Consider the following 26346-nt stretch of genomic DNA (forward strand, 5'->3'; position numbering starts at 1 on the left):
GGGGTGGAGGGAAGAGAGGGAAAATTTTTGGAACACAAGGTTTTGCAAGGGTGAATGTTGAAAATTGTTCATGCATTTTTGAAAATAAAAGGCTTTAAAAAAAAAAAAAAAAGATTCCCAATTTGGAATTTAATAGTGGTTCTCATTTTCCTAGAAAAAGTCAAATTCAAATTTCAAGTGTCTCCTCAGTCTATATCATTCTTCTGTAAACCTTCCAAATGATTTTCTTTTAGAGTAGATCTGATCATGTCATTTTCCTACTCAATAAACTCTAATGGAGTTATTACCTCTGGTATAAAAAAATGTAGCTGCCTCTTTTTTTACTTTAAAAATTTTTTTTAGGGCAGCTAGGTGGCACAGTGGATAGAGCACCAGCCCTGAAATAAGGAGGATCTGAGTTCAAATATGACTCAGACATTTAACACTTCCTGGCTGTGTGACCCTGAGCAAGTTACTTAACCCCAATTGCCTCAGCCAAAAAAAAAAAAAAAAAAAATCACAATCTGCCCTACCTAACCTACATTTCTCCCCTTTTTGCATTTTAAGGTTTAGCCAAATGAATTTATATCTGTTTCTCATACCTAGCACCATACTGGCCATTCCCTAATTCTGGAATGAATTCCTTTTATCTTGTTCTCCTGATTGCATCTCAAACTTTCTTCAAGAAATATTTCAAATATCACATTTTACAAGATGCATTCCCTGATTCCTCCAGTTGCAAGAGCCCTTTTTCATTTATTTAGATTTAATTGTCATATTTATTTCATTTTTATTCATATTTATTTTGTGAGTGTGTGTGCACACAAAATATTTTTTCCCCCCTTGAGGCTGGGGTTAAGTGACTTGCCCAGGGTCACACAGCTAGGAAGTGTTAAGTGTCTGAGATCAGATTTGAACTGGGGTCCTCCTGAATTCAGGGCTGGTGCTCTATCCACTGCGCCACCTAGCTGCCTCTACACACAAAATATTTTAAAGTATTTTTGATGGGAACAGCAAAATGGCACAATGAATAGAGTGCTGGGTTTGGTATTAGGAAGGCTTATAATCCTGAGTTCAAATCTGTATGCAGACACATATGTTGTGTGAACCTGGAAAGGTCACTTAATTCTGTTTGTCTCAGTTTCCTCATCTGTAAAATGAGCTGAAGGAAACAACAAATTATTCATGTATATTTGCCAAGAAAACCCCAAATGGGATCATGAAAAATCAGACCCAACTGAGCAATAGCAAAAAATTGTGAATGAATGAATTAACTGAAAAAGCCCTTATCGTACACATTTAATATGTCCCAAATAAGCAATTAAGCCCTTAGGATATAATTATAAAAGGAAGATAGTTTCTGCCAACAATGAGATTACATTTTAATATGGGAAGATGAAATAACATAAGAGGAGTAAGCAGATGAATGAAGTTGAAGAACACTTGATTGATACACCCTTTCCAATATCAATGGCAATTGTGATTTCATTACAGTTCAGAAGCTAAAAAGCAAAGGGTGAAAGAAGTGTCCAGAAAAATGAATCAATAGATCAAAAAATCTTATGTTATATATAGTGCTACCCAAGATTCCCTACCTTGGTAAAAAAAAAAGCAGGGGAGAACCCTTTTTGACATTTCTTTTTTGGAAATAGTCTTGGTGATTGTAATTTCAGGCCTAGTACTTTACCCAATGTACTGTGTAGCTGTCCTAAATATTTTAATATTCATTCATCCACATTCATCATTTTCACCATTTCTTTCAGCAGAGTCATATTTCGTTCATTAATATGTTAGAATTTATTTAACCATTTTCTGATCAATGGGCTTTCAATTTGTTTCCCTATAATTTCTCTGGTACTACAAAAAGTGCATCTATAAATATGATGGTATAGATAAGGCTTTGGTGTTATCAATACTCCCTTGGAAAACAGGTCTAGTAATATCAGAGACTATATTTTATATACTAAGTTTCTGAGGACTAGAGAAAATTGATAAATGATTAGATAGAAACTAAAAGGAAAAAGTATAATTTCTAAGAAATGTTAGAAATGTTTTTAAACCTATGGACCATGCTAATCTGGGATTTTCACTTATTTAATTAACCTTTCAAACTAGTATAGATGGAAGATCAATTACATGTAGCCAAAGTAGGTGATAAAATTAAAAAGAAACTAAATATTCTTTGATCACTTCAAGAGGAAAATATTAAATCATTGTCTTGTTTATTGTTTTAAATCATTTTTCAGTATTCCAGACATGAGTAGAAATATACATAACAATATAGTGTGATTCTGAATACAGACTTTTTTATGTTCTTCCAAAGAATTCAAATTACTTACACAAATTAGTTCATTGATTTTCATTTTTGAGGAGGGGAATGAAAAGTAATTCCTAACATTGTTCCATTAGGGAAAAGCCAAAAATGCAAATTGACTATTCTTTTAGAATTAAGTGGTAAAATTTGTACTAAATCTTGGGCCTGAAAACTGGATTCTCTACACTAATTATGATCATGAAAGGCCTTTATACTTCTTATATATTATGTGTTATTGAATCTTTAAAACTTAAGAATTTGCTGTTGTTTTTTAAATATTAAGTTGAACTTATCTCCCAATTCAAGGTCAGAATGTGTCATTCTGAATTTTTCTGTAATCCAATAATTATTACATGTACTTCTTGGCTTCATGAATACAATAAACATGAATGATTCTCATATTATTTTAACTTAAGAAATTAATGACTCCATTATTTGTAGCTTAGACACCAAACTCTTATCTGAGAGATCTGATATAGGTAGACAAAAGAAATATACCAAATAGACCCAAAAATGCTCTACTCTCCCCAAAATATAAATAGTCCAAAGATATTATAATTCTGAAAATCAGAACTGGAAACTGTTTATAATTATATGAAAGAATATTTCAAATACCTAATAAATAAGAAAAAAGAAAATCAAAACGACCAAATGTTTAATCTCATTCCCAGCAAAATGTCAAAGATGACCAAAAATGGGAAGTCAATGAATGTTGTAGAAATGGTAGATATATATACTTTCTATAATGTGTTAGAAAGAGAAGCACACTAAAGCATTGTTGCTAGAGCTTAGAATTAGTACAACCAACCTGAAAAGCAATTAGAAATTATGCAAATAAAATGGCTAAAAAATGTTCATACTCTTTGACTCAAAGATTCCACTGCTAGGTACAAATCCCAGGGGACAAAAAGAAAGGTTCTATATACAGTGTAATATTCGGCATCAACAATATTTTGTGAGACAATAAAAAATGAAAATCAAGCAGTTGTCCACTGATAAAAAATTGTTGAAAAAATTGTGATACATACATGTAATTAGAATATTACTGGAAGGGATACAAGGGGAAAATTAAAGTGATGCTAAAAAGATTAACAAAAATATATTTTTATAAAGTTAAATTTTCTTTGAAAGAATTTGAGAAAGTATGATAAAGTATACATTTCTCTTATACACATACACATGCATGCATGTATGCACACATACAAAATGAAAAGAACAGGAAAAAATACATAAACATCAAATTTATGCTGCTGGAAATTTGGGAAAGTGAATGGACCAGAGAAGCATAAGCCATCTCAAAAGAATCTATGACTCTTAAATACTTGACCCACTCTGAAATTGCAGGGAAATACAAGGCTCTGTCCCTACATGTGTTGAGTCAAACATAAAAGTATTGATGAAGTGTTACACCTCTTATATCAGGGGAAAAAAAACAAAAACCTTGTAGAGGGTTGCAACTCTGAAAAAGGTGTACTTGAATCCAGAAGAGCAGAATATTTAAGGCTAAGTACCTACTCAAGGTGAGATGATGGCTCTATAAACATATACTTAGATGATATGGTGATGTGATGGCTCTCCTCAGGATTGGTGCTGTGCCTGCTGAATGTATTGTGGTAAGGTAATTGTAGGCAAAGATTGGAGGGCTGAGGGAGAGGGTCAGAGTCTCTCTGCCACAGCACCTTCAGGAGGGAAAATTTCGGGCTCCAGACTCCAGAGTCCAGGATCCATATTTGATGAGCCAAGTGGCAGCTTGCCTGCCTCCTTCACTTCCCCTCCTAAAGACCAAGGGTTTTGACTTTATCTGAGGCCTTCCAGAAAGCTAGCCTGGACATTTTAAAGTCTCATTTTAATTTTCACTATATCTTTGTGGATATGGATGGGCTAAAGGGACTACAATTCTGTACAGGTCTCTGGGAGAAAAGTGTAGATTGTACCACAGTGAAAGTGTGTAAGTGCTGCCATTTCATAATTTAATATAGCTTTCCTCTTAATTTCCATTGTGTAGCCTTAGTTATAGCTAGACCTTAATCACCTGATATGGAATTATATTACAAAAGTTTCCTAATTTGTCTCCATCTTCTCTTTAATAGATTTTTCATATCAATACCAAATTACTACTTCCTAAATATTGATTTCATCATCTTATTTCTCTATGTGTCATTCTATTTATTATGGAAAATAGTGCTCTTCTGTATTTCAATATCATCTATAATGCAGCTTCATTCTATCCAAACTCATCTCTCATTAGTCCCAGGGCCCACTCTGGTCTATATAGTCAGTTTATTATTCCTCATCAATTCCGTACTTATACATGTAGATAATATTTTGCATATTAGCAAAATAGCTGCCCAACATAAAACAACAACAACAACAACAACAACAAATAAACAAAAAAACCAAGTGGAATGTGGTTATTATTTTAAGAGAAGGATATTTTTTTCCTTGTTTTCCTTCTGCATTAAAGATCCATTTGTAAGAGTTCAGAATTGAACTTATAGCATCTACCTAGTGCAACTCCCTTATTTTATAGATGTGACTCAGGACCAAAGAAACTGACTGATTTGTCTCCAAAATGACATATTTAATAAGCAGTAGGCCTAAGATTTGATCCCATGTTCTCTGAGTTAAAACTTCAATATACCCTCCTAAGTGATAAAGTTCTGTTTCTTGGCTATACTTATCCAAACCCAATTTATCCTTCAAAGCATAACTCAAAAATATTTCTTCTTCCCCAAACATCCTGATTTTTTTTCCAGTCAGTATTAAACAGTTTAACAGATTTTCTTGTATGTTAAAATCTAATTGTAGAGAAAAAAGCAAGATAGCAAGGGTTATATCTGATACTACTTTGTACTTTACACAGCATTCAACAAAATGTTGCTGGCATTGAATGGGCACTGAATAAAGAACTGTTAATAATGAATTAGAGGAAAGAGAGAGAATTCTAATATAGCCAATTTAAGGTGAGACCACATAGTATGACTGTTGTCCAATACTCCTTTATACTACATAGTTACATAGTGTTATGATTTGATTTCTGAAACTGAAATTTCAGAGCAGGAAAAAGAGTAATGTGTTTTTGAACAACTTGAAAAGAAAGTAACCTCTACTTAGTATTGCTGCTATAAAAATACATTCTGGAAGAGACAACATTTAAAGTCTAAACCTTCTTGCCAGAGTAGCTGCAACACTTCTTGAGATTTTTAGCCATGATACATGCTATATTCAATGTTATCACTCTTGAAACTCTCTCGGGAAATAATGCCTTTTGGATCTTACAAGTCAGCGTGACATGGCATGTAAATTGCATCTCATGCCACGCCAACCAGGAAAATATATGTCATCACTATGTGACATTCAGAATTTCATCTGGAAACTATAATCTTGTTCTAACTGCTTTAAAAAAGTCTCCATACAAAACACTTTGGTTAAATTCTTGCTGAATTCCTGCCAGTTCCTGTAAAAGCTACAATAAGCTCATTTCCAGAGAAGTACTTTATTTTTCTAAAACTTACACTACAATTACAACATTGGTATGCCTTTTCAAAAAGATTTAATATTACATGAATTCATATTTAAATTATATACCATGATACCTCAATTAATGAATCTATTAATGAATTTCTTTTATAATGAAGTCTGCTGCATTAAAGTAGAAATGAAAAGATCACAGTTCTCAGGGAAAAAGGAAAAAAAAAAAAAAAAAAAAGGAAAGTACTGCCACACAACTGGAATCTTAATGGAAAAAGCAAAGAATCAAATGAAGACTTCAGCATTCTTTTTCTGTCTTTATAGTGACAATTTCCAATAACTGAAGTGAAAAGTATACTTTCTTTAAATCTGTGGTATTATGGGCCAGAACTTGAAACAAGGTACTGAGTGGAATTGAGGAGACAATGGTTAAATCTAGTTTAGCAATGATTTAATCCTACAACAAATAATGGTTTCCTAGTGATATGATGATTGGTTTATACTCAGTGTAGAACATATAAACTAGGAACCTCAGCTAGGATTCAATTTGGAGACATTCAGAAGGCAGAGAAGGAGGCAGGAGCTCAAGCTCTCAGATGCAAGGAAAGAGGAAGGCTTCCAGAAAACTAACCAAGTCCCAAGTGAAGGAGATAGGACTTTGAAGGAGACAATAAAGGATTTGAACTTTAAGACCTTGCACTTGTGGTGATTACTGAACTGAAACTAAGGCTGCCTCAGAGACCTCAAGAAAACCAAACCAAAGAGAACACTACACTGTGGCCCAATTCCAATAGGACAAGATCTGATTTAACTCTTATTTTACCTTGGTGGCAGATTGCTATTTAAGAATCATAAATGGTATATCATTTTAATTAGAACTGGAATCCACTTCATAGGCTATGTTATTCAGCCTATCAGTGAATAATCATCTTCACAATATACTGATTGTGTTAGAGAACCATTACATCACCATTCAGTCTCAGTCTGATTTTGTCCCCAGTTTAAATACTCTATTATAATTACATCCATCTCCAAATCAGTTTTTTATGTGTGTATATGTATATGGAAATTTTTGAGGATCATCTATAATCCCTAAATAAGCTAAAACACTGAAAATGGCTCTCATTTTACTACAATCTCTATCTGTCATAGAGCTATTTGATCTTCAAAATATCATCTCTTTTCTGAAGGCTTCATATATAATTATTGGTGATAATTCCTACACTATTCTGTATCTCTAACACTTATTCTTCAAACTCATAGTACTTTATGATAGATGGTCATTGATTATAGTTTTGAGATTACACACAAGTGTTATTTCTCTCCATTGGTCTGCCCTTATTTGACAATATCAACAGGTTTTTATGTTTGGAAAACCCCATTCCTCAGTACATAATCACCACCATATAGTCAACAGGTCTCTTTAAAGTTTTAAATTTATTTCCACAAAACAAATAAATACAAATTGATGAATGAAAAAAATTTTAAATATTTTACATTCTTGATTCCCTAACAATCAAAAGTGATATTTCTTCTAACATTCTTCTGACTTTTTGTTTTTATTTTCTAAAATCCCTTGATGTGTTAATAATGTGATGGTAAAAAAAGTGGAATATAGCAAATCCATGCAAGATGGAAACTTGCAGCATTTTATAAAACATACTGTCATAACATATAAAGTGTATATATGTAAAGTTTTCCCCTCCATTATTAAACAAATATTTTCCCAAAAAATTCATAAATAAAGTTCCCAACAAATTCAAAGCGTAGGGTGACCAGATATGTTGGATTACAGGAGTTTTCCTCATTTTAAGGAATGACTATCAAAATCATCTTTAAGATGCCACAGAAGATTATTTGAAATTTTGTGATTATATATTAGTTTCAGTATAATTATGAAACATGCTTCTTGCTGATCAGGCCCACCAGGGTCTCTGGCCCACCCTTCTTAGTCCCAGAAATAGAATGCTCTGTTGTCAACACCCCTCCTCCCCCAAGTCAGCAGACATGTGTTAATCTAGTCAGCCAACTGCTTAACACTGTTTAATTGTGAGTATTTTAAATCTGCTCCTGGAAAAATAGGGTAGGAAACAAAATCAAAACTATTTCAATAACAATAGACTTATAATTCATAAGCATCAGAAACTACAAGACTGTAGTAAACATAAGTACAAATAAAGGATACCTTATAAACATTACTTATAAAATTAGTTCTTTCTGCCTTAGAAAAATTTTATTTACATAATCCTCAAATTTTCAAAAAGATTATATGTGACAAGCAATTGCTCTATCTATCAATATTATCATAATTGAAAATGGAATTTAAATAACTGAATACTCTCTGAGTAATCAAAGAATAATAACTAATTTCTTACATTTTCTCAACAATTACCTTAGGAGGTATGTATTAAAGTATCATTAAGCTGACTTGACACAAGAGAATATTAAAGATAAAAAAAGGCACAAGATAAAAAAAAGACACAGTTAAGATGAAAATGTGAAAGGTCAGAAAGAAGTTCAGTTCTCTCCCATGAACTAGTGAAATTATATAAAGATACCAAAGAGAATAATGATCAAGAAATCCAAAGGAGAATTTCAGTGATCTCCTTTAACTAGCCCAGAACTACATAAAAATATTGTAAAAAGTTACTTCCTGTCAACAAAGCCAGAATGTGAACTCAGATGAAGAGGAATGAAGATTTCAAGACCCAGAGTGGGAAAGTTCCAGGGAAATGAATTACAAAAGCCGTACTCTGACAAAAGCAATCTAGAGGACAAATCCTATAGTAGTACATGGAGCAGGAAGACATGGAGGTAAAGAAAGTCTAAAAAAGCACTGGTCCATAAAGAGAGAAAAGAAATGTAAAGTAGAGCCCAGAGTGGAGAGTCCCTGGGAGCATGTCACCCTTAGTGAACAGCCTACTCTAGACCTTCGACTGGGAAACAAAAGCCTGCAAGAACTTTGAGAATAGAGAAATAAGAAAAGATAAAAACAAGTGACAGGAGCCAAGGAATATGGGTCAGAACAAAAGAAAGAATGAGCCTTCCATTTTAGTGAGTGGGAGAAAATAAGAGTATAGTTAGTCCTGGCACAAAAACCCAAATAAGGAAGTAAACAGAAGACACCAAACATTTCAAAATTGTACAAAATAGATTAAGGGACACATAGGAGACAAACCTAGAAGAAGATAACAATTACATAACAACTATAAACAGAAACTCAGAGGGGCAAAAAAGTCCTTAGTGATAGGTGCATAAAATTACCTAGAAGAAACAAAGTGAGAAATTAAAAAAAAAAAAAAAATCATAAGTGGAAAATAGTCCTGAAGAAAAGAATGAAAGGAGAATAATTAGCTCAAAACAGACAGTAGAAAATTTTATCCAAGTCACAGACCTCTGAAAAATAAAAATGGGGCAAAGAAAACTCAATGACATAATAAAAAATATTTTTAAAAAAATTAAGTGAAAAAAACAGAAAATTTAAGATACCTACTACCAAAAACAAATGACCTGGAAAATACTTCAAAGAGAATTAATTTAAGAAGCATTGCACATGAAAACCATGACCAAAAAAGAAAAGAAGCCTACATATCATACTTCAAAAAAAGTCACAGGTAAAAATTTCACAGCTTTACTAGAACCAGAATACAAAGTGAAAAATAAAAAAAAAGTTTAAAAACTTAAAATGTACATAAACTTCTTAACACTGAAGCAGTTAATATCTCAGAGGTTTAAGGTCAAAGAAAAAATGTTGTAAACAGCTAGAAAGAATTCAAATACTAAAGAACCACACAGTCAAGATGTTATAAAACTTGGCACTAATTATTTTAGAGAAAGGAGACCTAGGAAATAGTTTTCTTCTCTTTTGGAGGTCTAAAAAAAAAGAAGGTAAAAAAGAAAGCAAAAAAAGAAGGGGGTAGAATTTATTATTTTTTCCAAATTGCAAGCACAAGAAAACAAATATGAAAGCTAATGGATTTCACATAATGGATTTCATCATTCATACTGAAACCAAAGAAAGAAGGTTGAAAACCACAAACATAAAGATAAATACCCAGAAAGATTTGAGTGAAAAATATTAAAGGAAGAAGAAAGCTATCACAGGCCACAAGAATTTCAACTCCAGAGATTGTATGGTAAAGAGGGAATTGAAGAAGAAACTGTTAAAAACCAGACCAGCCATCAGGCTCTTTCGAATCAGGAGAAAGAGTAGGTAAATGAAAAGGCAGCAGATTGTTTCAATTAAAGATCAGTAGTATAGGTCACATTTTTTTTTTTTTTCTTTTACAACCTTCTTCTTTGTCAAGAGGGAACATGAATGGGAATAAAGAAAAGGAAAAAAATACTTTTAAAGAGGTTTACACAAATCAATAAATCAACTTAATATGTGTCTAGACACAAGCATTGGTAATGCAAAGAAATGTCCAAAATAGAGCCTGTCCTCAAAGAGGACATCATATTCTGATGAAGGGGACAAAATTGTACAAATAACTATACAAGAAGCAGAGCAAATAAAGATAAGCTTATAGGGAAAGAAAATAACCATTGGGAAGGGATTAGGAAGGGGTTTATACAAATGTTAGAACATTTAAGTACTGAATAGAACTCAATTATATAAATATGAAACATATTAGTGATGAAAGAAGTGAAAGTTCCCTGGAGAATAAAATTATTAGTAAATTCAATTGAGGTCACGTCTGAACTTTTATTATCCAGTGTAACAATTTAATTTATTTTAAACGAAGATACTGGTGAAGTATAAGAGGCCTGTGAAAGAATGTTAATTTAGTTTCAGTCATATATAGATTTCACCAGTACATTTTGAAATAAAAACCCAATTTTGATTATTTTGATAAGACAGCTGTAAATTGGAAACAAGAAGCAACCTGTTCTGAGTGAGAGGCACTCTCAAAGTTAAGAAGACCAGTGCTTATAAAACCTGCTCCCAAGTAAGGCTATGTGACTTTGGGCAAGTCACTTACACCTCAAGGCCCTCAGGATATCTAAGAATATGAATCACATGACTGATGTCAGTTTACATTGATAGAAAAAGTTTCTTTACTCAAGAGTTTCCCATTTCCTCACAAATCACAGATCCAGTTTCCTGCTCTTCCCATAAAATCAGAATACCCAGCCTAAACACCAGAATAAATATAAAACAATACATCATCCTTAATGGAAAAAAAAAGTAAACAGGAATCTCAAAGTGCAGGAATACCTCAATTTATTGTATTTTGTTTCACTGAATTTCACAGATAATGCTTTTTTCTTTTTAAAGTGAAAGTCTGTGGCAACCCTGCCAAGCAGTGCCATTCTTACAAAAGCATGTACTCACATTATCAGTCTATGTCAAATTTTGCTAATTCTCAAAATATTTCAAATTTTTCATCATCATCATTATTATTATATCTTTTATAGTGATTTGTGATAAATAATATTTAATGTTACTATTGTAATTGTTTTTGGGTACCATGAGGCATACCAATGTAAGACAGTGAACTTAATTGATAAATGTTATGTGTTTTCTGATTGCTGTACCAACTGGCCACTCTGCTGTCTCTTGCCCTCTTCTTGGGTCCTATTTGTAGAAGGTAAATGATTTAATGACTAAGGAAACAAAAGTTCAAGCTTCTTCACATACTGACTTATTAAGCAATACATGATAACTGTCCAACAAATTGGGATCAGAAGCCTTCCTCAGCTTTGGCAATGATGACTAAATATAAGGGGAAACAGACTTTTATTCATTAAAAGCTACTAAGTAAATAAGAGCAATTAATTAAGAGAAAACAATCACTTTATATTTGGTAATCTGATTTTTAATTAGAGGACAGATTCAGAATTTTCCAAGTTGGGAGAGAAGACTAAACAGTACATTTTTCTAAAATCAGAAAAAGAGGTATTCTGTTCTCCCCAAGTTTCTGTGAAGAATCAAAGAACATGGAAATCATAACTGATTTATGCATGTGTGGCCAGTTTTTAGATAAAACATTGGGGTTGCTTGAGATGAGTATGTGAAAAAACTCTTTACATCAATCATTGGGTCTGACTAGTTAGTATGACCTAGATTCTTTGTGAAGAGTCTCAAAATAACAGGTAAAAATAATCCAGTTTCCCAGCCACACAGGGTTAGGTTTAAGCAATACCATAAGGCTTTCTCCCAATTTCTACAATCAAATAAAGATTTCTCAAACAAAAAACAAAATAAAGATTTCTCAAACAAAAGTTGGACTAAACCTGTAATTGGATAGAAAGGGAACCGAGTCAGTTCCAGAATTGAGTTGCAAGTTGGAGTCAGTACAGTTCATTCAATTTCCACAATTTACCACTTGATATCCTAATTCCCTCAATTCTTTCACCCTACTCACTGAGACATAGCAGTATTGAAATTAGGCCAATTAATTGAGCTTCTAAGTGTTCAAGTGAAAAGAGTGAATCAAAATGGCACAATTTCATTGCTGTTTTATTTTAAGAAATTGTCATTGCCATCCCAACTTCTAGCAACTGCTTCCCAGATTAGTCAGCAATCATCCATGTTGAAGCAAGAGTTTCCATCAGCAAAAAGATCGTGATTCCCTAAAGGCTTAGATGATGACTAACATTTTTCAGCATAAAATATTTCTCACAAAGAATTGGGGTCACAAATAGTTGGACATATGACTAAAAAATGACTGAACAACAACAAAACAAAATGTAAGATAAAGCAGAAAGTTAGAAATGACACATTTACTTATTAATTACAATATAATGACAATTATTTACTAAGTATATTAAATCTATAATCCATTAAGCTATGAAAGTCACTCAACTTTCTGTCTTACACAATCAATTGAGGAATTTTAAAACCTATCTAGGGAAGGACAAGAAGTCTAAAATCTGGAGAAAATTAACCTAGATCTTCAAAAACTTATAAAGGCTATAAGGCAAAATTTAAAATATGACAATGACCAAATGGATATAAGGGACAGGTGAGAATCTGCCAGTTCTTTCCCTAATATGGAAATAATACTTTTTTTTCCCCCTTTCTTTTAATTGGTAATCTAATTCTTCCCTTTATTTTCCCCACTGAGTTAAGTATTAATTCCAAATAACTTCCTTCTCTTTCAATGTATGTTAATTTTTTTCTTTTTCTGTACCTTTTACTAATTAGGATTTGATCTCTTTATGAATACTCCCCTTTCTACTCTAAACTTGTATACTTTGTTCTCCTTCATTTTTCAACAAATTACACTATTTATACTTCTCTACCATGTCCAGAAAATTCTTCATTTAAGATGATTCACATCTTAGAAGTACCTTCAGTCTTTGGGACCCTCACATTTATGGAATGGTTTCTCCTAAAACCTTCATTTAAGAAGGATGCTCAGACCAATCATTCTCATTTCTCACCAGGCAGTATTACTGATTCATCCATCATCCTACCTTCCTTTCATCTTTCTTTTATGTGTTGTCTTTCCCCATTAAAAAGTAAGCTCCTTGAAGACAGAGATTATCTCTTTTTGCTTATATTTATATTCTCAGTGCTTAGCACAATGCCTGGGAAATAATAAATACTTAAAAAATGCTTACTAACTGATACATAATCTATATACTGCCATAACAGCACCTGTCAAGGAGTTATCTGGACACCATTTCCCTAATCTCATCCCTGGGATTTCCAGTTCTTCCCATTTTGCAAAGAAAGAAAATGAACCAGAGATCAGCTCTCAAAAAAGGAGTAGTGGTAAAGATTTTCACATGTGACTACATTGGGAATATGGGACCTCTTGAGAAGAAAATGGTAGGAGTACTTTCAAAGCAGAAGTCTAACAGTGTCACCACATCTGAAGTTCTCTTCTCTAAGACCATAAGAGATGGTTTCTATCAAGATGGACAAGTTGAAAGATACATATGAAAGTGGTATTTCACCATGGATGCTAGCTCAGAAGCAGGAGAGAAATAAGTCCAATGAGAGGAATAGGTAGATCCTACTCTGCCTTATTTCCATTTGTTTTTTAAAATTTATTTTGTTAAAGAATACATTTGCCTATTTAATATTATTTCTGACATGCAACTGTAACTAACCCTGTCCTTATGTTCCTTGGTAATACTTTGCAGCATGAGGACGAAATGGTAGTCACTCAAGATGAATGTTTACTAGAACTTAGTAGAAATTAGTCTCTAGTCCATTGTTAGAGAGTTATGCCCTCTAGCTAGGGACAAAAACACAAACCATTTCATAACTACTCTTCTAAGTACAGCAATCCTATGAATTTGTACTCTATTTTCTAAATCTACTAAATAGATACATATCAAGATTGTACTTATTCTTCTTCAGCTTTTTTGTTCCTCGTGGAATTCAAGTTTGTAAAGCATCAAACTGGATGGAGTGTTGTTCTTTCTAATTTATAAATTAATACCTTTTGAGATGTTTCCTTCTTACAACTTTTCTTCTGTTGTATCTTATTCTTAGGAATATCTATTCATGACAGAGAAAATGAGAGAGGCATTGCCCTATAACAGAAATTTCCTTGTGACCCAAATCACATACTTTATTTCTATCCTTTGCCCTTCCCATAAGATCATTTTCTTTCCTATTTGCCATGAATTTTTTTTTCCCCCAGGTCTGTTATCTCCAATTTATCTGCATTCTGGGTAACCTCAGGAACTCAATGTTCTTTTTTTCTGAGACAGATTATTGTCAACTGAAGAATAATATACTCTCAGAAGAAACGGTCTCTCAGTTCCAATGATCTTGTGATGAAGAGAGTCATTTATATCCAGAGAGAGGACTATGGGAAATGAGTGTGGTTCACAAAATAGCATTTTCATTCTTTTTGTGGTTGTTTGCTTGCATTTTTTTCTCATTTTTTTCCCAATTTGATTTGATTTTTCTTATGCAGCAAGTTAATTGTATAAATATATATGCATATATTGAATTACTTGCCATTTAGGGGAGAGGTTGGAGGAAACGGGGGGGGGAATTGAAACACAAGGTTTTGCAAGGGTTAATTTTGAATAATGCATAAGTTTTGAAAATAAAAAGCTTTAATAAAGCAGCAGCAGCAGAAGAAGAAGAAGAAGAAGAAGAAGCAGCAGCAGCAGCAGAAGAAGAACAAGAAGCAGAAGCAGAAGAAGAAGCAGAAGCAGAAGAAGAAGAAGAAGAAGAAGAAGAAGAAGAAGAAGAAGAAGAAGCAGAAGCAGAAGCAGAAGAAGCAGAAGCAGAAGAAGCAGCAGAAGAAGAAGAAGCAGAAGAAGAAGAAGCAGAAGAAGAAGCAGTAGAAGAAGAAGCAGTAGAAGAAGAAGAAGCAGAAGAAGAAGCAGAAGAAGCAGAAGCAGAAGAAGAAGAAGAAGAAGAAGAAGAAGAAGAAGAAGAAGAAGAAGAAGCAGAAGAAGAAGCAGAAGAAGAAGCAGCAGTAGCAGCAGCAGCAGCAGCAGCAGCAGCAGCAGCAGCAGCAGCAGCAGAAGAAGAAGAAGAAGAAGAAGAAGAAGAAGATGAAGAAGAAGAAGAAGAAGAAGAAGAAGAAGAAGAAGAAGAAGAAGAAGAAGAAGAAGAAGAAGAAGAAGAAGAAGAAGAAGAAGAAGAAGAAGAAGAAGAAGAAGAAGATGAAGGTCGTCTCCTTGTGTACCAACTCCTGATAGATTATAGACACTGTAAAATTCCCATATATCTTCCCCTATGGGAATGCCATTTTTATTGGGACACTCTCCTCTCACCAAATTAAAATTCAAACCATTATTTTTTATTGTTTTGAATTCTCCCTTAGTCAACTTAACGATCATCCAATAGCCACTCTTCTTGTTTCTTGAGGGATGAGTGGTCATCCCTCAGGTACAAACATATATTACCCTTTATTACCTATCTCAAACAACTCACCCACCCACCCGACCTCTTTTATGGACTCTTTCATTCTGTAATTTTCTCCACCAATAAAATGAATGACCAGGGGTCAGGATGGGTGGAGTTGTCCATAGTGTTCTTAAACCTGCTCTTCCAATATCAGCTCTTCTGTTCTTTAAATTCTGCCTTCATATTGCTCTCATATTAAAAACAAAAAACAAAACAAAACAAAAAACAAAACAAAACAAAACAAAAAAACAACAACTTAAGATACTTTTTCAATCTCATCTATATTTTTTCCAGTTTTTTTCCCTTTAAATTTCTATTGATGGTATGTCTCTAATATGTTACATGTGCTTTATTTAATAGTTTTTATTTATCTTTCTTATGTTTCTGTTGTTGATATTTCTGCAAGTCAAATAATTTTCCTATGACTTTTTCCCCCTCAGGAATACTTCAAATGCTTCTTTCACTTAATGCTATCTTTTTTATTCATTCATAATTAGGATCAAAATTATGTGGTAATTTGGGCTTGCCTTTAGATTACTTCTGACTTTAGAAAATATTATTCTATTTCTATCTTGGTATAGAAAAATTTTATGTTATTTGAATTTTGTTTCATTTATATTTGAACACCTTCCTCTTCATTCCTTAAAGAACGTTTGTTGATGGAATTATGAAATTTAACCAATTCATTATGTCTCTCTTGAATTTTAAAATTAGGATTTCTGTCTTGTTTTGTGTATTCTTCTGGAGACAATCTGTAGGCTCTTAAATTTTCTTGTATTATTTCATGCATTATGACATTTAGGTTTTTGACCTGGTATGTTCTTTTAGGAGTCTATCATCCATAAATTGTTTCTATACATCCTGTCTTCAAGGTTCATGTGTTTAACTTGTTTGGGAAATTATGTATGCTTTCCACATTTAAAAAAAAAAATCTCTTATTCCAGATTATCCTTAGCTTCAGTATATTTAAATTCTAAATCCACTGTTCTTTCTTTTGCTTCTATGGAGAGCTTCCTCTGATTTTCTGCTTTATCTTTTTCTATTCTGTTAAGTATTCTTGCATTGTAGGTAATAAAATTTGTAAATATTTGTTCCCATTTACCTTCAGTCAAAATTCTGATTTTTCTATTGATCGATTCTAGAAAATTCTTCTATGATTCTGTGTTCTTTTTGGAATTTACATGATCTTTCTTATATTCTTATTAGGTGTCAGTTCAACTTCCTTGCAAAATTATTTAGGGAGGTTTATAATGTTTTGGGTATTCTAGTAGTCATCTACTCTTCTAATTTTAGTATTCAGTTAATTGCTCAGACCCTAAATTTTTAAATGATTTTTCTTCCTCTTGAAATATTTGGTGGTTTTATGTTTTTTCCTTATATTTCATTATTGTTCACTTTCTGATTCCTTCCCCTATAATGGGAGGTTTAAACTTAAGATTGGAATATAAAGATGTAATAGTCTCCCATTCCCTGCTCTACATAGATTCCAGGAAAATGGGACTAGAATGACATAATTCCAAATACCTTTTCCTCAAGGCTAGTACAATGGATGGACCCCCATCTCAGTTCCCTCTGAGAATTAGTTCCCTAACTTGGTTGGAACAATGTGTTAGTTGCAACTAGTTTTTGCAGGCCTAAAAGAATGTGGGAAGAGAGCTCTTAGTGAAGTTTCCACAGTTCTAACTTAGGGGATTTCAAGGGTAGAATAACAGTGCAGAAACACAGGCAAAGTAAAAGTGGAGAATATTAATCCACAATATGCTCACTCAGTCCTTTTTGTAGAGAGTCACAGACAGTGGGGAATGCTGGGTGAGGTATAAGATTCTTCAACTCAGAAGGAAGCTGCTAACAATGTCTAGTTGGGCTCCCCCATTTCCCCTAGGGGCTCTTGGCCTTCCTGAGAAGTCAGGGGGCCGTGACAACCTGTATTGCAATTGAAGCAGAGTGATACCAGGTGGCAAACTATACACAATAGCAAGTGGTTTATGTGGTCCCACATGCACAATATATATTGAGCACATGCCCAGTGTTGTTTTGCTTATAGAAGGGTATGAAGGTATAAAAAGGGGAAAGAATTGGGAATAAATGGACTCCATTTTTCCACCATCCTCAGGAGTCTCACCTCATCACTTCTCCACTAAAATGGTATATTTTAATCTCCCCAGTGTGGGGGCTCTAGAAAGCAGGATTCAATATCTTAATTATCCCTGTATGGGAGCTCTAGAAAGCAGGATACAACACCTTTTCTCTACAAAGCCTCCATACCCCAGGAAGCTATACATATGAAGGTTTTATGCTTTGGCACTGACTAATCCCTTTCTGGTTCTAACTCCTACTGTCATGTAGATGTATAGAATTGAGGCCTGCTACTTTTTTTTTAATAAGGCAGTTGAGGAAGGGTGAGATGACAGTAACACAAAAATCTCTATGATTCCCAAAGCACAAGTCCATAGACCGGTTTATGCATCTTTCCAGAGCATGAAGGTTGGTGGTGTAGAGATGCTAAGAAAGAATGTTTTGGACTAATGTTCTCCACTATTCATTGAAAAAGTTATTAATTGTTAGGCATCTTCCTTTCTTGTTATATAGAAAGAACTACTATTTCTCTATCTTTAGTGAATAAGTCCTCTTTTGGAGGTTGTTAAAAATTAGTAGGCACTGGAAAAGGTATTGAGACTACATTTTAATGGGCCACTCAATGAGAGAAATTTCATACCTGGTCAATGATGATAATAATAATACAACTCAGGGTTAGGCATAGATTTCTATACAATTCCACAAGAGTTTTACAGTAGCTAATTTACTGTTAAATCTCAGAAAGGGATTAGTAATTTTACTAGTACATTTATTGCACAATTTTATTTTCAATATAATGATAAGAAGAGGAGGCAATAAGACAGTGAAGAAAAAGTAAAACCTCAGAGTAAAGAAAATCTGAGTTCAAATCCTTCCTCTGACACACATTGCCAGTGTGACTATAGAAAAATCACTTAACTTTTCAAGGCCCTAGGCAAATCTCCAGTGTACAAAGGTTACTAATCTATATACTTTTATGTAATTTTCTTCATTGAGAGCTCTGTTTGCCAATAAAATCACAAATTGAATCAAACCAAATAAAAAGATACTTAGAGATATTTTAAATGTGCCAATTCTAAGGATGTTAAGAAATCAAATAATCTAAAAGAAATGCAGCCTTATCACAAAAGGTCAAAAGGAAACAGGAAACTATGATGTAAAATGAAATAAGGTGATTTTTTAATTACAAAAATGGCAATTTAAATAAATCTTTCTGGAAGAACATTTAAGTCTAAAAGGTGTCTCACTATATTTGCACAGCTGATCATTTGAAGAGAGAGTCTGTATATGTGCATGTGTGTGTGGTTTTCAAGAATTCATTTAAAGAGGAGAACATACCTGTTACCGTTTTTGTTTTGACAGGGCTGCTGGCATACTCAGAGGCCTGATTTGACTGCTGCTTTGCCAAGGGCATACTTCCAACTGACACCTCATCCTCCTTCTTTCTGGTAACTGGCATAACATGAGGAACAGCTCCCATGGCCTGCTGGAAAGAGGAAAAATGAAACACTGAGCTGTGGCTATTCCCCAAGCAATGAGCAATATACATGGAATCAGCAGAGAAAACTCTTTGGGAGGTGAGGGCTTGGGGCTTTTTTTTTTTTTTTAATTTTAAATCGAAGGGGAAAAAATAACTTTAAAGAGCTGTGGTGGTTTTATTTTTTTAAATTCAAGATCCCTTAAAAGAAATTTAAAAACCTAAAAACAAACTTCCCAAAATGTATTTTAAAATTTTGTCTTAATTCCCCTAAATGTGCTAAATCCTTGTCTACATTTTTTTTCTGGAAAAAAATTATTACTCAATTCATATTTTAAAAAAAAATGACCAAACACCAAAAGCTAAAATTAAGTTGAAAAAAAATTTTTATTCTAAGAAGCTAAAGAATTGTACTAGATGACATTTTTTTCTGAGAACCATACTCAAAATTAATGCATTAATATTAGAAAATTATTAGGGAAAAAGCTGCTAATATGAGTACCACAAAAACTTTTCAAATTATCTGAAACATCTATTCATTATCTTTAAATATGAAGTCTATTTCATCATTATATTACATTGAAAAACGTCAAGACTATCTTAGTTAAGACAAAGCTGGAAAAAATTATGCTCATATACTGAATGTATGAGTGCTGAAGTGGACAATAAAACAGCCGTTTCATCTCTGCTCAATGAAATAAAAGCTGATGTTACTGGTGACGCCCAATCCAATTATGTCAGGTTTCTGGGTTTCCCCCTCAAAAAAGTTGTTATAACTTTGCCTTAGGATGAAAGATCAATGTTGAATTGGGTAGAAAATGATTATCAAAATCTTGGCTGTCAGCCACAACATGGAAAAGAAATTGCAGTTGGGGAAACAGCAGATGATAAGAAAAACAAGCTGTATAAGATGATAAATTTGATTGGAGCAAGTCAGGTTAGATTACAATGAAATATTATCATTACACAAATCAAAACTTCGTAAATATAACATATATTATACCATAATAACCATTAGAGAAATGAATACTTAGACTTTTATTAGGCATTTGAGAGAGAGTTAATGTACATATGAATCAAGAACTTGCTGTAAGCAGAGAAGGTTCTTGGAGAGGTGAAGAGTTGACTTTTTTTTTTTTTTTAATTTTGAATCTCAAAACAACAACAACAACAACAACAACAACAACAACACTTTTATTTCTTAAATACAAGATGCTAACCCTGAACATTTTGAGCAAGACCTAGTCCTATATCTAAAAAATTATATTATTCACCACACACTTCAAAACATTTATTCATCTTAGTATAGGTGATAGAACAGATTGATCCGTAGGCACAATAACGATAGTACCATGAGGGAAGTTTGAAAGAATTTTAAAAACCTAAAAACAAACCTCCTCAAATGTATTTTTTTTTAAAGTTTTGTCTTAAATTCCTCTAAATTGTGCTAAATCCATGTTTAACTTTATTTTTGGGGGGATAAACTGTTTTTGGCTATGTTATGCTAGATTGCATTACAACAAAGAGGAATGAACTTGAACAGTACAAATGTTGTAACAACTTTAAGAGCTGAAATAAAAGAAGTTACATTACAAACTAATAATCAACAAAAAGAAAATTCCTATATTTGATTTCATAAAAATTGTTTTGCCATTTTAATAGGTTTCATTTGATTCATGAAATTTCTTCTAATGAAAACATAAAAGTTGCAAAATCTTCCTAGATAATATAAATATAGGACACAAATTTGGTTTTTTGTTTTTGTTTTTTTAAATTAAAGCTTTTTATTTACAAAGCATATGCATGGGTAGTTTTTTCCAACATTGACCCTTGCAAAAAACCTTTTGTTCCAAGTTTCCCCCTCCTCTCCACCCCCTTCCCTATCTGGCAGGTAGTCCAATACATGTTAAATATTTTGAAATAAATGTTAGATTCAATATATGTATACATATTTACAGTTATCTTGTTGCACAAGAAAAATTAAATCAAGAAGGAAGAAAAAGAAAAATTGAGAAAGAAAACATAATGTAAGCAAATAACAACAGAAAGAGTGAGAATGAGTGAGAATACTATGTTGTGGTCTACACTCAGTTCCCATGGTTCTCTCTCTAGATGTATATGGCTGTCTTTGTCACTGAACAAGTGGAACTGGTTTGAATCATCTCATTGTTGAAGAGAGCCATGTAGGACACAGATTTGGAAAGAGAACTTCAAGAGAACATTTGTTCTCATGCCATGAATGTGTCAGGTGCTCTTTTAAGAACATGATCTGTATACATATATTGTATTTAATTTATACTTTAACATATGTAACATGTATTGGTTAACCTGCCATCTGGGGGAGGGGAGTGAGGGAAAGAGGGGAAAAATTGGAACAAAAGGCTTGGCAATTGTCAATGCTGTAAAATTACCCATGTAAAATTAAATAAAAAGGTATAATTTAAAAAGAAAGTGAGAGGGGGGAGAGAGAGAGAGAGAGAGAGAGAGAGAAAGAGAATAAACAGAAAATCAATCAATCAATAAATTAAAAAAAAAAAAAAAAAAAAAAAAAAAAAAAAAAGGCCATGATCAGCACCTATAGCAAGAGAAATACCTGGTAGCTTTTCTTCAAGCAGAGTAAAAGTCAGTATGAACAATTGACTCTACCTATCTAATTTCAATCTTTCTTTATCAGTGATGGGCAGCCTACTCATCTGCCACATAGATAGCTAAAAGTAAAAGAGCCAGTAGAATCAATTTGTTGGCATAAATAATGAGAATACTCATTAAATTTGATGACATTAGTTTTTTTGGACGATTAGGCTTCATTGCATAAACTATGCTTGAGTGTTGTTTTGACAGTACTGGACAGGTCTTCAGCCAGAGATTGACTAGCAGTCATGAATTTATAAATTTTAAACACAACTCTTAGGTTCAGACTGATTCGATGGTTTCACTGGAGTAAGCTTAGAGTTGCTGGCTAAATACAAGCACAAGGCTTACAGGTAGAGGCCATCTCTAACATATTTACAAATGCTATGATTCTGAACCACTGCTAACTAAGGTCGATTAGAAGAGAGAAACAACCCCCTCGATACTCTAAATACTGATATGATTGCTTTGAAATACAAGATATGGAAAAAACAATAAATATCTTTATTCTATCTTTAGTATGTGTTCTTAGTATTCAGGGTGTCTGAGAGCAGAGAAAGAAAATTACTTTAGGGCACTCAGAAATTACTTCACTTTCCAGATTTATAATCCACTTTACCCATAAAGAAAACACGTAGTTTATCAACATGAAAACTGAAAAGGCTACTAGCCAGTATTCAAAGTAATCAAAATTCAAGTAGCAAAATCAACAATTCCAAGAGAATCCACTATGTTAGAAAAGGTGAAATGAAAAGCTATTCTTTCATGCTATTCCAAGTAGTCAAGACAATGGCAGCCAAGCCACAAACTTACTGAATATTATTCTCCAAACTGCTACTATTAGAGCCTGTGGGAGTGGAATGAATCACTCTGTCATTAAGTAGAATCTAGACTTCATTATCGAAAAACTAAGATCAATACTTGCATTATCTACCTCATAGGTGGAGAATTTTTTTTTTTTAACACAAATTTTAAATTAGGGAAGGAGAAAGGAGAAGGAAGAAGAAAAAGAATGAGGGGAAGGGGAAAGGGAAAAGAAAAGGAAAAGGGAAAGTTGAATGAAGTGCCTTAATTTCATTTACTATAAGGATCAGTTAAAGGAACTAGGGATGGTTTTGGGGTTTTTTGGGTTATTTTTTTTTTTCCTCTAGAAAGAAAAGATTTAGGGGGACTAGAGAATTGTTTTCAAATATTAAAGGAATATGAAATGGCAGAACCTAGGATTAATGGACAAAAGTCACAAAAATGCAAATTTAGGTTCAATATTAAAAAAAATATTTCAGAGCTATAAATTCTCATTTTGGGGATATTCAAGTTGGCAATTTCTTTTAAGCTTTTACATGAGGAGAGGGAAGAATCACCTCTGACAAAAGACATGCTTTGACATGACCTCTATTGTTATGTAACTTTTTGTGTGGATTGGGTTTGACTGTCAACTAGACTGTAACCTCCTTGAGGTGAGAAGTGATGCCTCATAGTTCTTTGTATTCTACTTATTAAGACAATTCTTTTAATACTTAAGAGACATGTAATAAGCACACATGAACAAAGAAGAAAAATGATTAAGAATAATAAGAGAAAATTCAGTAATCTTTTGCTACTATAACAAATCTAACAACTGCCAGGCCTACAAATAAACTACTTGAATTCTGCTCTTCATAAATGTTCTTTTCCTTCTTTTTTCAAATCAGGAAGGTTTTCTCTCCTTAAGTTACTACAAATAAAAGGTCTACAATTTTACTTAAGCAAATAAAGGGGGAGAAATACTTTCTAGAGTTTAGAAAAAAAAAGGCTTTGATCTAATTCATATGAAAGCTTAAAGAAATGCATCACACAACAAAAATTAAGGTTGAATGGCTATTTATTCTGTTAAATATTTTAAAAAACCTTTTACCTGTTGAATATGTCTACTACTTCGTTTCTGTGGCTGGTAAATAAGCCATGTATATAAGACTGGATCAATACTGGCTGCAATTCCCTGGACATTGACAAGAAGCACTGCACCTAAAATACACAAATCAAAAAAAAAAAAAAAAAGAGTATATTATACCTCTTCCAATAAATCTATAAACATTTATTAAGTGCCTTTTATGTGCCAAGAACATACACACATTCTTTAGGAAGAAAACTTTTCAATAATTTGTAATTATGCAAATAAAGTGACTAAAATGTGCATATCTTTGACCTAGAGATTATTTTTTTGCTGAGGCAATGGGGTTAAGTGACTTGCCCAGGGTCACACAGCTAGGAAGTGTTAAGTGTCTGAGACCAGATTTGAACTTGGCTCCTCCTGACTTCAAGGCTGGTGCTCTATCCTCTGCGCCACCTAGCTGCCCCTGACCTAGAGATTCTAATACTAGGCACATTTGCCAAGGAGGTCATTGACAAAAAAGGACTCCACAAATACCAAACTATAGTAGCAAGAAATGGAAACAAAGCAGAAATTCATTTACTGGGGAACAGAAAAACAAACTGTGGTACATTATGTAAAAACCCATGAATATGGCGAATACATAGAAGCACGGAAAGATTTTCAAACTATTGCAAAATGAGTTAAACTATATGCACAATAAATTCAACCATATGAACAGAAGAATGAAAACATTAAACAACTGAAACAGTACTTCAAAAGTGTAAAGAACAAGTTTTGGCTCCAGCAAAGAAATATAAGGACACTTCATCCTATTCCTTTGAGAAGGTTTGGAACATGTTCACAGGTGTAAAATATTGCACATGATGACACAATTTTCCCCCTCTTCTCCCTCTATTAAAATTATTAAGTAAAAAAGTGATATATATATATAAACAAAAATATCATTAAAATATTATTTAAATTGGATAACACATCGCTTGCTTTTTCAATGAGTGGAATAAAGGGATGAAAAAGCATTAAAATGGAAATTATATATTAAAAACAAAAACAACTCTTCAAATCAGATAGTTATTTTGTCTTGATAGTAAAATATCACTATATTTTTTGTGATGTGTTTGTATCATTCATTGCTTTTGACAAAGAAAAATACAATCACAGAATGTACTAGGTGAAGGTACTTTTGCAATGATCTGGGTCAGTTCCTTGATCTAATTGACTTAGTGATGTTATAAAATTAGTTGGGGATGTTCTTTGATGTAACAATTCCTAATTTTTTGCTGTTATGCACTCATGAAAACTAAAAGCAATCCAAAATCATAAATCTGTCTCTAGCTACAATGTGCCAGCTCAGCAGAGTCTTATGTAGTAAAAAAAAACTACCTTTTCATAAACATATTTTTGTTTTTCTTCATTTTGCTAGGCACTGAACAAAATGCTAATGATTGATGAAATTGATAATTTAAGAAATAAAATGGAAAAATGAATACAGATAAAAAATATTCCCACTTATTAATAATGATTTGCAAGTCACTAAAAATTCTAATAAAAGTCAAACTTCTTGAATATTTTCTTTATGTGATTTTTAGATTCACACATTTAATAAAGAATGAGACATGGGCACTCTAATACAATATTGATGGAGTTATCAATTGGTCCAACTATTCTGCAAAGCAATATAACATTATCTTAGGAAAAGGTCTAAAAAAGGCCATAGTCTTTGAAACAGAGATTCTATGGACAGTTTAAAAAAAATATAGGCACCAAAATACTTGTAGCAGCACTATTTGTAGTATTAAAGAAACAAATTGACTTGATTCCTCCCATCAATAAGAGAATGACTAAATAAATTGTGATACATGAATATAATGGATAATTACTGTGCTCTTAAGAAATGATGAATATGATAACTTCAGAGAAGCAGGAAGTTTTATATAAACTGATTAAGAAAAGAATAAGCAGAACCATGAAGCATATAGAATGATTACAAAAAGGTAAATGGAAAGTACAACATCAATGAAACTTTAGGAACTGATTGTGAAATTATATTACCAAGCACGAATTCAAAGAGCCAATTCTTTGCAAAGATAGGATATAGAACATAATGAATAATATCAGACATTTTTGATAGGATTTTTTTTTCATTTCCTTTTCATTCTCTTATAAAAGCATGACTAATTGGAAGGTAGGGCTAAAACATATATAGTACAAAAACAAAAGAGCAATTTTTAAAGATAAATTGTTTGCACTTTTGATATTCTATATTTAATATTAATGGCTATCAACTTGAAAAAGACCCTACTGCAACCAACAAATATGACTATCATCCTACTGAGTTAATATTAATGAACTTTTAAATTAATTAAATATAAATCACCACTGATACAATACTGTTTTACACATGGCAAAGGAAATGGCACTTCTACAAATAGTTTTGTGTTTAAATTATCTTCTACTAAACTGACTCTACATTGACTCATATTACAGATTAATATTTGAAATTATTATTCACATCACACTTAGTGAAAAGTGATAAAGAAAAGGGAATATCTGGATATATAAAAATAAAAGTGGGCTGCTTAACTGTATAAGAATTATTCTAATAGAATATTTTAATTATAGGAGATAAGTGGAAGAATTTGAGGACAGATTGTGTATATATAGTCTTGTTAAAATATGAATGTTCCAAAATATAAATT

The 26346-nt window shown here is 32.7% G+C and overlaps 1 protein-coding gene across 9 annotated transcripts in view; it reads right to left on the bottom strand.

Annotated features, from left to right (window-relative positions):
* The window catches only part of VPS13B (vacuolar protein sorting 13 homolog B), a 973300-nt gene that overhangs the window by 588741 nt on the left and 358213 nt on the right, over positions 1 to 26346 (bottom strand). For 8 of the 9 annotated variants that reach the window (XR_012482416.1, XR_012482414.1, XM_074268380.1 and 5 more), the window contains exons 19-20: positions 23672 to 23781; positions 19008 to 19155 (exon numbers count right to left, since the gene is read on the bottom strand). Coding sequence is in view for 7 of the 9 variants with exons in the window: in XM_074268380.1 (XP_074124481.1) it covers positions 19008 to 19155; positions 23672 to 23781 (258 nt within the window). In the remaining 2 variants the exon portion in view is untranslated. The remainder of the gene's footprint in view (positions 1 to 19007; positions 19156 to 23671; positions 23782 to 26346) is intronic. The other variant, XM_074268391.1, reaches the window with a different exon arrangement.

Source organism: Sminthopsis crassicaudata, chromosome 1, assembly GCF_048593235.1.
Source record: "Sminthopsis crassicaudata isolate SCR6 chromosome 1, ASM4859323v1, whole genome shotgun sequence".
In the NCBI taxonomy this organism is placed as follows: Eukaryota; Metazoa; Chordata; class Mammalia; order Dasyuromorphia; family Dasyuridae; genus Sminthopsis; species Sminthopsis crassicaudata.